This window comes from Nematolebias whitei, chromosome 4 (genome assembly GCF_014905685.2).
Source record: "Nematolebias whitei isolate Nwh7 chromosome 4, NemWhi1, whole genome shotgun sequence".
NCBI classification, from domain to species: Eukaryota; Metazoa; Chordata; class Actinopteri; order Cyprinodontiformes; family Rivulidae; genus Nematolebias; species Nematolebias whitei.
The window spans coordinates 6,632,513-6,644,951 of record NC_056501.1 but is presented as its reverse complement, the minus strand read 5'-3'; the positions used below and the strand labels follow the sequence as shown (position 1 = coordinate 6,644,951).

The 12,439-nt window shown below is 42.6% G+C and overlaps 1 protein-coding gene across 2 annotated transcripts in view; it reads left to right on the top strand.

The window, feature by feature from the left end:
• Positions 1-12,439, top strand: part of LOC119408364 (complexin-1) — a 67,816-nt gene that overhangs the window by 434 nt on the left and 54,943 nt on the right. Inside the window, exons 1-2 of one of the 2 annotated variants that reach the window (XM_037675166.1) lie at positions 443-629; positions 744-855. In XM_037675166.1, the coding sequence (XP_037531094.1) occupies positions 825-855 (31 nt within the window). In that variant the 5' untranslated portion in view covers positions 443-629; positions 744-824. Of the gene's footprint in view, positions 1-442; positions 630-743; positions 856-12,439 lie in introns of those variants that run through there. The other variant, XM_037675165.1, reaches the window with a different exon arrangement.

Here is a 12,439-nt window from a genome sequence, read left to right as displayed (position 1 = left end):
GGGGGGGGGGGGGGGGGGTCTCTGCCAGCCGCCGGACGGAGGTAAACCGCTGCTTGATGCGGCTCGTGCAGCGCAGTCAGGCGGCTTGTGGAGCTATCCGGGCGCGCGCGTGCTGAAATCCACCTCTGATCGGAACCAGGAAGTGCATGTGCGTGTGTGTGCTTTCCCCATCACCCGTGTCTGCATGCGCACAGGTCGGTTCTGAAAGCCTCTCCTGCTGCACACCGTGTGCATTCAGCGTGCACGGCTCGGGTTTTCTCTGCTTGATAACGTGCCGCGCGTGTGACGCTTCCTCGAGCCGGAATGGGATGGCTGTGGCCGGTCAGGGTCCCCCCCCCCCCCCCCCCAACCCCTCTTCCGATGAAGGATGGAAAGTTTTACCACATGATCGGGAGGATGAGTGGTTCAGTCTACATGCGCGAGCACGGCGCGTCCTGCCGTGCTGAGGACTTCCACCGGGCGCGTGCTTAAAAGTCAGAGCTCGGAGGCTCTCACTCCCTGAGTGTGTTAAAAAGCGCCACATCGGCACTGAAACACCCAGGAGCAGCAGCTCCTCTGTCTGGACTCGAACCACTGACCTTGGTGTCCTTCAGAGCGACACGCACCCGAGCAGCGTCCGCCTCTCATCTGTAAAAGCTTTCCCTCAGCGCAGCTCTTCATTTCGACAGAACCAAACCGTTTAAAGAACATTTTTCATTCTGCAGGAGACTGAAATGTGTCTAACAGCTTCTTGTTTGTCTTAGATCTGAAGAATTCCACTTTCCTGCGACACTTGAATGTAACATCGCTCGGACTGAGACGGCGGGGAATCTAAAGCCATCAGCATGAATTTCGTTATGAAGCAAGCGTTGGGAGGTGAGTCCAGCCCTCATTCATCTGCTGGGGCGCGTTGCATTTAGCTCAAAACGCGCTTTTTCAATGTTGCCACTTCTCTTTGAGAAACTCGTTGCTGCCTTTTGTCCTTTCTGGGTGCGCGCACGGGCCGCAGGTGGCCCCGGGGCCACCTACTGTTGACCAAACCCTTTGTGGCTAAATGGCCGCAGCCTGCTGACCGGGGATCAGTTCCATCATCAGTCAGGTGTCTGTGCGTGTCTGACTGCGTGCTGAGCGCGCGCCTCCTCCTGCAGCAGGTTTTAATCGAGACTGAATCTAATGAACGGTTCTGTAAGTGCTGCAGTGGATCCCCGGACAGGAGATCACCAGAACGAGCTGCTTGTCCTGTGTCAGAATGAGGATGGTGCAGAGGAGCTGCTGGGGGGGGGGGGGGGGGGGGGGCTCACTCTGTTTACAGACAGCAAGACATTCATCCATATCTGCTTTAACATTCCAACTAGAGAAATTGCATTTCCTGTGGCAATGCTTGTTGCAGAAAGAATTAGCTGAGAAACAGCTGAAATTAGCTTAAAAACAGCTGAAATGGAGAACAGGTGTAAATCAGCAGGAGAAAGCAGAAATAGCACAAAAGTTGAAATGAGCGCAAAAAAATTGAATTAGCTGAAAAAGCTAATATTAGCATAAAAGCAGCTAAATAGTAGCTGAAATAACTGAAACTGGAAGAAATAAGGTGAAAGGAGCATAACGAGTTGTAATTAGCAGAAATAATTCAATTAGACTGAAAGTAGCAGAGATTTCCATGAAAAGCTTGAATTTATCTGAAAACAGCTGAAATTAGCTAACATATGCTAGAAAGCTAGCTGAAAAGGTAGAAAAGCTTAAATTAGCATAAGAAAGCAGAAAGAACGCGTTTGACCAATTGAGCTGAAAGAAAAAAGTAATGTGCACAAAAAAGTGGAAATTATCTGAAAAAAAACTGAAATTAGCAACAACAACAACAACAACAGCTGAAAAGTAGCTAAAAAAGCCAAAAGAACCTTACGTTACCAGAACGAGGTGGAGAGAGCACTTTTGTGCTGAATTAGGCTGAAACATATTGAACTGAGGGCAACAAAAGTGGAGTTAGCTGAAAAGGCTAAAATTAGCATAAAAAAAGCTAAATAGTAGCACACATCTCCGGTATGTGTTGACGATGACTCTCAGCTACTACCACACCAAAGTTTACCTCAGAATGAGTAAACCAAACTGTTGCAGCTTTTTTTCTTTTGGCTCAACTTGATTAGCTGCGGCAGCCATATTGGATGGAGTGAACTGACTCCAGAGTTTTATTTAAATTCCTCATCTGCTTTATTTTGCTATTTACATTAATTAAAACAAAAAATAATCAGCTTTTGCACGATATTTATTCAAATATTACATAAAGTATTATGGGTTTAGGGTAATAATCTACTAATATTGTCCCTTTTGGGCCTAAAAAAATTGTTTAAATCTGAATAGGCGAATATTTAGTTGATTTAAATTTGTATTATTTTTCATCCTGACAGTTGAATAAAATCATATTTCCACAATTTTCCTGTTGAGTTCTGTCCAAAATTAAGATCAACACCAGCAGAGAAAACACCCAGACAAAATTACACTGTTTTTATTTAGTCAGAAACTTACACCAGTCACCCTAACCTCAGTTAGTGAGTGATAAAACATGCCTGACACTAATGACATCTTAGAGCATAAAGCAGTGAAACCACCGGAGCATCAGGAAGACTGCGAGCTCCTCACCGGCCTCTTAAATACAGAAAGAGGCAGAGGTCAAACCTGCAACACAAACACGTTTCCTTTAAGCATCAAAGCAATCTGGGTAATAAGTGAGAAATGTCAAATCTGGAGGTAGATTTAGGACCAGAATGGATCCACAGCAAGTTTTTTTTTTTCCAGGCTGCAGGCGTTAAAGCCCAATTCTGACTTTTGCTTTGCTTTTTGCACAGTTGTTCACATCATTTCTATAATACCTCCATCAGACTGCAATGTTGTGACCCGTTGTCTTCACTGAAGTAAATATGGACGCTACTCGTCGGCGTGTGGCTGGATTCTGAAGTGAGATTGGAGCCGACAAAATGATTACCGAGTGATGAATTAAAGAAGCACGAGGACAACACAGAGCACGAGTTTTAACAAAAGGCCTTCTGTGTCATGTTCACGTTCGATCGTTCGGCTTCCCGTCCACTCACGCCTCAGCGACATCACACAGGATGCAGCATGAGCCTTCAGACCGAGGGCGCTGAAAAACGGCGGATATTAAATAAATCCAAGTCTCTTGGTGTTTAGAGCGTCATAAAAACAATTCCATTTGGATCTCAGAAAAGTCAGATTTGAGCCACTTGAAACAATGAAGGTGCAAACAGAAACTGATGAGGATAAATAAGAAGCAGGCAACAGAAAGCTGTCTGCAGCGGAGCTGATCGAAAACAGAAAGCAGGCGCGGCCGAAACAGGAAGTGAAGCGACAATGCAACTAAAGAGAACACAACACGTGTAAATTTAAGACTCCACAGCAATAACAGGACAAACTTTAACAGAAATGATGGAATAAGATCTCGGGAAAAAAAAGTGTTTGAGCGCCTGTTTTCTATCCGTTTACACTCCGACCTAAAACCTTCCTGTTTATTTTAAGGCTTAAGCGGTTGGGTTTCATTGCAGCTGCTTTGATGTGACGTCACTGCTGCAATGGTTTTAGTTTTCTCCCGTTCTGCTCATCCCACTCTGCGTGTTCACCCCGAATGTCTCTATTCATGCACGCTTGTTTTTACATTTTTATCTTGTTTTGTGTTAAAAATGATACATTAAGCTCAAATAGGGCCGTGTTGACAGTCCTCGTTAGTGTCAGGGTGACTTCACTGCGGTGCGGTCATTTGTTTTCCAGGATCTGAGCTGAGTTAAAGTCGTAAACAGTAAGATTTGTTTTCATGGAGCCTCTAATTAAAGCGGATAACCTCTCAGCTCTGCGTGCATCGTGGGTGTGTTAGTGGGTGTCCGAGGGGCTGCAGGTGCTTCGAAGCTCGGCGTCAATAAAGACGAGTTAAATCCGCTGAAGTGTGCACAAAAGAAATTTCACACATGAGGAAAACGAGGCAGCTTGAGTCAAGGTCTTCACCTTCAGAGAAGGATTTCTTTCCATCTCGGGGAGCGAGTTTGCGTCTTTCTTTCCTAAACAGTAATGACTTTTTGGTGTGCTGTGGATTAGCTGTGAGCTATTATCTAAATTTGTTCTCTCTGTGCACTCGGAGGAGAAACTCACACTCCATCTGCTCCAGTTCAGGCTCCGGTTGTTTCGCTATCTGTTCATACGGAGACAAGCAAGGTCGCACTAAAGATGCACTGATCCTTCACTGTGGTGCTTTCACTGTCAGATCTGCAGTTTTACATCAGGGAGAAAAGAAAAACTGAAGAAATGTACAGTGCAAGGGTCTGCAACCTGCGGCTCAGGGGCCACATGCGGCTCCTTAGTCCCTTCAAGTTTTCACCGAAACTTCTTCAAGCCGACTTTCAGTCTATCTTTCAAATCTACACGCATTTCTTTGGAATACCCTTAAGACAAGTAGCTAAAAATTGATCTGATGAATCAGTTGGATAAAGTAAAAACTAGAGAAAATGCATTTCCTGCCAAAATGGAGTGTGAATTATTGCTGTATGAATTTGGCTGAAAACTGCCGAAGAAGCTGAAATCAGTTGAAAAGGTTTCATTGCTAAACTGTTAATGAGAGCTGAGTTTGAACAGATGACATTTGCTGAAAGCAGGAAGAGAAAAGCAGAAAGAAAGCAGAAAAAAACTGTAGAAATATGTAGAAAAGGCTGAATGGAGCAGAAATGAGCAGAAGAAGCTGAAATAGGTAGAGAGAGGCCGAATAAGTTACAAAAAAATCTGACATTAGCAAAATAGAAACTAGTTTGAGCCAAAAAAGCTGAAGCAAAACAAAAACTGAAATGAGCAGTAAAAGTTTTCAAAAGAACAAAGGGTTTGAAGGATGCAAAGAGACATAAAAAAATGTTAAATTGTGTCATCTAGACCAGTTTCTTTAAGTGAGAAATGTTTTGTTCCCCATCCAGAGGACTTCCTCAGTCTACGGCCTGCCAACCAGATCTGTCCCATAGCCTTCACTGCTGTGTTTCAAGCCAACCTCCTGTTGGAATCTCAGAAGCAGGTTTTTAACATGTGCAGAGCACACCCATTCAAAACAATCAATCATCTTGTACAAAGATGAAGAGACCTACATTCATTCTCAAAGAGAAAAACATGACCAAAATTGCTAAATAGGTTCAGCAGCCTCACGGCTTAGTGGTAGAGGCTGTGGGCTAATCTAGTGGTTTGAAATTTTATACCTAAAGGAAGGAGCTGGAAGAGATGGTGTACAGGGACATAAAGGAGGCTGAGCAATCAAGGCTGTATATTGTGTTCAGTAGGGGACTAAGCACACATCCCTGGGGAGCCCCAATGTTAATGGTTATAGTGGAGGACACATGCTGACCAACTCTGATGTACTGTGTGCAGTCTGACAGGAAGTCCAATAGCCAACTGCATAAAGTGGTCAGTCCTAGAGAGAACAATTTTGATGTCAAGATGATATTGAAAGTCATTAAAATACATGATGTGGCATCTTCTGGTGTTCCCTGTTTCTGTGTGAAAATAACTTCACCGAGCTCACCTGAAGCAGTTAGTGTAGCAACACGACTACAGCTCAGTCTTTGTTCTCCTCTCTCTGATCTGTTTAAGGAGGCTCGTCATTTATTAATGACATCTTCAAACGGTTTCGTTTGGTGTGTCTACGTTTGTCTTCTGAAAGTGACTGGATTTGAAAACCTTAGTTTTACCAGCTGCAAAAAGTTTCTTCAAAAGGTGCTTGAAACATGATGCAGTGAAAATGTGAAGCATAATACTGAAAATAAAAACAGGTGTTTCACATCAGCTGGTCTCTCGGAGAGAAGGTTGCCGGATTGAATCTGGGCTGGGGGTCTTTCTTGGTGGAGTTTGCATGTTCTCTCCGTGCTGCGTGGGTTTTCTCCCACAGGCCAAAAACATGCATGTTAGGCTGATTGGTAACTAAATTGTTCTGGTTGTATGTCTCATTTGTCTCTATGTCCCTGTGATGGACAGGAGACCTGTCCAGGGTGTCCCCCACATCTCGCACAGCCACTGCTGGATACTGACACCAGTGAGCCCTGTGACCTGAAAATGGGGAAGCGGGTAAAACATAATGGATGGATGGATAGAAATAAAAACTGATGTGAAAATGTTCTTTGCTGCTGTTTGTTATGAACACCTGACAGATCATGACGCTGATGGAATAACACATATTGCTCAGTTCCTATGAAAATAAGCTTAGAGAGATTAAAATGTCCAAAATCAGTAAATCCGTGCAAACGTCAAGAACTATTTGACCCAACATCTGCAGTCTAGAAGTTTATGATGCCACTATAATTGTTCAGAGCAAGCAAAGGTCTCTTGTAGTCACGGTTTGTCTTCAGGGTAAAATAAAACTGATGTAAAGCCTTTTCCTAAATTTGTTTAGGACTTCCCGAAGTCCCTTAACTGTTTAGAAGAACGGACTTTAGCTCATTAGTGACCTTTGGGAGAAATCTTTCGGTCTCTGCTAGCGGGGAATGGATTCATCCGTCATGCAGTTAAAGCGGCGTGAGTGTCTGTTTGGGAGTTTGCGAACGCTCAGATGGAAACAAACCAAACCACAAGAGAGAGGCGGATTTATTGCCGGTGACATCATCGAGAGCGCTCGTAAATATTCAGAAGCCATCTCCGTTTCATGAAGCTCCAGCTCCTCCCTCGCCTCCTGGGCCTCCGCTGTTTGGAGTGGAGGGAGGAGGGGGTATGAGGTAGAGATGAAAAGTGACAAATAGATCTTTGAAGCGGGGAGTTATGAGCCGCTGATGGCAGAGGCCGTAGAGTCAGGCTGCACTCGGGACCAGCCGAGGCTCTAATCGCACTTTCATAGGAGATGTTTTCTGTCCTCGACAGCCTGGAGTTCCCTTCGTTCTTTACGTTTTTCTGCCCTTAACGCCCCTTCCTGCTCCTGACTCCCCTTGTCTACTTTATTTTTTTTTTATGTCTCACCTTTATTCCACCGCCGGCTTCCATCTCCTTCCCTCTCACTTCTCCCAGTTAATCGGCCTCTCTATGCACCTCTTTGCTTTCGTGTCCTTCCATTTAACTTCTATCCCCCTTCTTCCCTGCCTCACTCCTTCCACTATTACAGTAAATCTAAAGGTTGAGGCAAAGAAACCTCAATCAGGCAGCCACAGGGGAGGCTGTGTGTGTGTGTGTGTGTGTGAAGTGTGTGATTTAGTGCCTGCTTGTGCGAATACGAGATGGATGGAGAGTTAAAAAAAAGAGAGTTGTGCGACAGGCGGGGAGACTGGATGGACCGTAGTAGGCTTTAGCTGGCATTAGATGATAAAGTGCGAGTGTGTGTTTGCAAGAAGACCGAAACGCACACAGATTTTGGAGGCACACATTTTTTTCTAATGCGCACAGCAGAAAAGCATCAAATTGAAACTAACTGACATACTGATAAACAAACCCAGACACATAGACACATGCTGGGAATCACAATCAGTGGGATGCGACAGACCTCCTGCCCAGCTGAAAGCCACGGGAGGGAGAGCAGCAGCACAACAGGACAGATTTAGCTGCCTGCAGCTGAGCCATTTACACACAAGGACTGGGCAAACATGGAAACAACCTCAAGAACTATAACAATGTCTGTGCGTCAACAAACAGCAAAGAATATCAGTAAAGAATTTGAAACAGATGAACACTCTGATGGCTGTAAATAAAGTCAACACTGCTGTCAAAGAATTTCACTTCTCAGATTGTCTTTGTTTCACTTCTTGTTCCTGTTGGATAAAAATATCCTTTCGTTAACTACTTACCGTACTTGCCGCCGTATAAGTCGCATCAGTCCAAATGCGTCTAATAAAGTGGAAAAAACATAAATAAGTTGCTTCGCCTTATAAGCTGCATCTATTATGCGTCACCGCTGACCACCGGGAAATGTGAGTCGGTGTTGTGCCTAAAATCGATTGGCTGCCAAATGGCGGCCATGGGAGCGTTCACGGGAGGACTTTAACAAGAATTTAACAAGAATAAAACTTAGAAACAATTATTTGTTTGCTCGAAATTATAGTAAAGGTGTGTCTCAGTTGAACTTTTCCTTAATAAATGCACTTTAATGGTCAAATCAGCTGCATTTCGCCTGGGCGGCGCAGCGAAATGCAGCTGATTTGACGTTTGCTCCAGGAGTTCTGGAGCGAGACGAAGGTGGCTTGGTATGGCAAGCCAAGTATGTCTTTAATAGCCACTTTTACCTATTAATGAGACACTTGGCTTGGCATATTACTCGAGAGCCCTCTAGTGGCTGAAAATGGTAGTGTTCAATATTTTCCATGTCAGAATGAATGAAATCGTCAGGTCTCAGATCCAAAAATTGGGTTATAAATATGGGGGAAAATGTAAATAAGTCGCTTCACTGTATAAGTCGCTGGGCATGCAAATTTGTGCAAAAAGGTGTGACTTGTAAAGCAAAACGTACGGTACTTATAAAGAGTCATACATGAAGACAGGAGATTTTAACCCAGTTTACTTGCACGGGCAGACGTTCACACAGGCTTACACAGATGTTTCATTGAAGCCCCAGCCAGGAAGATCTGCCACGGGCAGAGTACAGGAAGTGTTTTTATACACGCTTAGCAGCACGACGACCTCGGCCTCTTAGACTCGCAGGAATCAAGTGCCTGCAGGCTCCTCTCCGAGAGAGAAAAATAACTCTCTGACCTCACACACATAATTTAACATTAGCATTGATAAACATCCATAAATCTTTACCTAAATTTCTGACAGTTCCATTCCAAATTAATGCTTCCTTCTCTAATTTTTCAGTGCTTGGGAGCCCACACACAAAAAAAAAGTGTATAAATATATATATATATATATATATATATATATATATAATTATTTTTATTTTTTTTACAATCACACGGATGTTTAACAACCTGTTAAATACACCAAAGTACAGGAAATCACATCTACTTTATTCAAAATTTTCTGTGGGAGGACCCCCAGACCCCCATATAAACCTCGAGGACTCATTTACAAAAGAAACCCGTTTAGCTTGTTCCATGCTCTCATCAACTAGACTACCTCATAGTACCCTAAAGGTTAAAGTGTAAAACTACCAATATGCTATTGATACTTTTACCTAGCCTTTTGATACATTTATTTACTTCTTTTACTTTTTATTTTTAGCTGTTGAGTAGCATTTAGCTGATATTAGCCAGTTGGTAATTTTAACATTTAGCTTATCATTTTATCTGTTTGGCTTATAGCTACACTTTTACTTCTTATAGATTACTTCTTGTTACTTTTAGCTGTTAGCCAGCATTTTGCTTCTTTTAGCTAATCTTTAGAAACTTTTAGCCAGTCTCAGTTGTTTTTGAGTCTCCCAGATTAATTTTATTAATCTTCTATTGATTTTCTATCGCTGTACTTGTTGTGGCTTCAGGATTGCATGGAGAGGAAAACCATTTTCACTGGAACTGGACGATTCTTGGATTACCGTATTTTCCAGTATATAAGTCGCAATTTTCTTCATTGGTTTGTCAGTCCTGTGACTTATACGCTGAAGCAACTTATATACTTTTTTTTTCCATATTCATAATGTAATTTTTGACTGACAATTTAAATTTTGAAGAACAGTAACAGCGAGTCCTCCCTTACGTGCTCGCTTCACTCAGCTGGTGCAGGCGGAGGAGCGCTGGAGAGCTAGCAGCTCCGGCTGCGATGGATGGATGGATGGATGGATGGATGGATGGCACCACCCAGGTGAAACGAAGCTGTTTTGATTATTAAATAAATGCATAATAAACTCGATGTGTCAGCAGTGACGCATAATAAATGCGACTTAGATGCCAAAGTGACTTATATATGTTTAATTTTCCTCTTCATGATGCTTTTTTTGACTGATGTGACTTATACATCAGAAAATACAGTATTTTAATGAGGGTTTTTTTTAGCCGTTAGCTGAAAACTGACAAGCAGTGAGACTTTGCATCAAACGTTCAAACATTTTTATTGATAGATTGGATCTTGGTTGTAACTAATTGGTTTTCAAAACACCACAGTTTATTTAAAAAAGGATGAGCAGGAAAATACTTCACAATGCCATTTAAAAGTACTTCAACATACTTCATTTGTGAAGGAATTCCTTCTTGTTCTTCCAGTAAATGTAAACAACAGGGAGGTCCGGTGAAATGGAGGACATGAGTCTGTGTGACAGGGCTGTGGAGCCTGTCAGACAATACGCTGGGAACCAACGCTGGCACCGTTACTGTAGCTGCAAGCACAATTAGTCGCACAAACGCACACATGCAGCGCATTAGTTAAAGTAACGTGGGTGTGAAGGGTCATGTTTGTATGCAATAATCACACACGGTGTTATGTTAGACCCATGCATTAATTGTGATGTGTCGTGGTTAATATTGACGGTGGAACCATGGAAAAAGCCGAAGTGTGTGCCGTTGTTCCCCGCGCTCTGGTCGTGTGATCACACAGGAGATAACGCACCATCCTGAAGGATTAATTAGGATTAGCTGAAGAGGCCTGGGGAGAATATATGCTTACTTGAACGTATACAACTCTCGTGTGACCTCGAAAACTCCATTGTGTGAAGGCTGTTTACTTCTTGGTGGAGAGAAGATGAAGTTGTTTTTGTTAGGCAGAAAAGTTTGTTTTATTCCAGATGTTGAGTTGTGTTTCGTTATAGATTACACGCTGCTCATTTCATCCTTTACAGCAAACGGTAACTCTGACAGGATCTGTTCTGTTATTTTGTGTTATGATTAGGTTTATTTATGTTTCGTCATTCTTGTGTTTGGTTTTATTGTTTTCATTTTTATCAACCTTTGTGTTGCTTCTGTGTTGCTCCTCAGTCAGTCCGTTTTGCGCCCTCTGCTTTAGCTCCGCCCACTTTCACCTATTCACCCCAGTCCTCTTCTTGCCCAGGTGTCTCCACCTCCTCATCAGCCCCCGTGCAAGTATTAGGTTTGTTCTCACACTATCTTCAGTGGAGCATCGTTGGCTCTCATGCCAAGTCTGTGCCTCCTCGTGGCCGTCCGTTGTCGGCTCCTTGGCTTTTTTGTAGATTTGCGCTGCGTCTTTAACTTTTATCTATTTAAATAAAATCTTTTGTTATTTTTTTTAATCTCCTTGCGCAAGTCGCCATCTTTGGATCTAATCTGACAAAATGTGTTGGTATCGGTTTTTAATTTAAGTTTCGGCCAAACAAGATGTGGATGCTTAACACGTGAGTGGAGCGACTCATCCGGATACTTTTTTACAGTTAGTAATGTAAAGTCAGTATTTTACGATGATTGTGGTCTAAATAGTTTCATGTCTACTTTTGGATTATTGAAATGCACTTATTCCAAGCAGTGTTGATTTAGAACAGTTCCACCTGTGCTCTGAAGTTAACTAATATAAAAAAAAGTTGGTGTAAAAAACGTAGCTATTTTTGTCGCGATGCTCCATTTTACACATTCATTAGTAACTGTTGAAAGGTGCGTCCAGATGACCTGACTTAACTTTTTTGGATTTATTTACCTGGATGATTGAGCTTATATTAGGACATGTAAAAAGGTCAATTACTCCTTCGTTTTGGTGTAAAATAAACCCTCCAGCTTGACTGGCAGGCAGTGGAAACCCAAACTTCTGATGTGTTTTGTAAGTTAATCACATCAATTAAGACGACAGTATATTCCTGAGGTTTTCAAGTACCTAAAGATTATGACTTGTCAGGTAAACAATTATTTAAAGTCACTGTTGATCAACTGTTGGAGAAAAATATTCCCTATCTCACTTACTCAAAAGGAGCCACACTCGACAACAGGAGAAGATTTTTAACCGTTTTTACTTACAAGGACAGATGTTCAGGACAGGTCACACAGATTAAACAGGAAGTGCACACATGAAGCCCAGTCACAAGAATCTGCCATGAGCAGCGTGTGAAGCTTGTTTTTATACGCTTATCAGTTCAGCCGAGCTCACAGACTCAGAGGAGTCCTTGGAGTGACAGCTACATGCCTGCAGCTTCACCCAGCTCCTCATCCAGCTCCTCACCCAGCTCCTCACCCAGCTCCTCACCCAGCTCCTCACCCAGCTCCTCACCCAGCTCCTCACCCAGCTCCTCATCCAGCTCCTCACCCAGACATATGGTTCATGGGAAGAGTTAACATATCAGCCATAGTAGTTAAAAACATCCATAAACTTTGACCAAAAATTCCCTAACATCAACCATCTCCAGCATTATATGTATAAAAAAAACTTTAATAAAAATGATCAGGTGTCGTCATGGTAACCCCCTGACTTCAGTGTGTAATCTGTCAGACAGGAAGTACAGTAGTCCCTCGTTTATCGTGAGGGATCCAGAACCTGAAGCCCTGTGATTAGTGAAAAACCACAAAGTAGGAATAGTAGAAAAAGTAGTAAGTAGTAGTTTATATTATATATATATATATATATATATATATATATATATATATATATATAT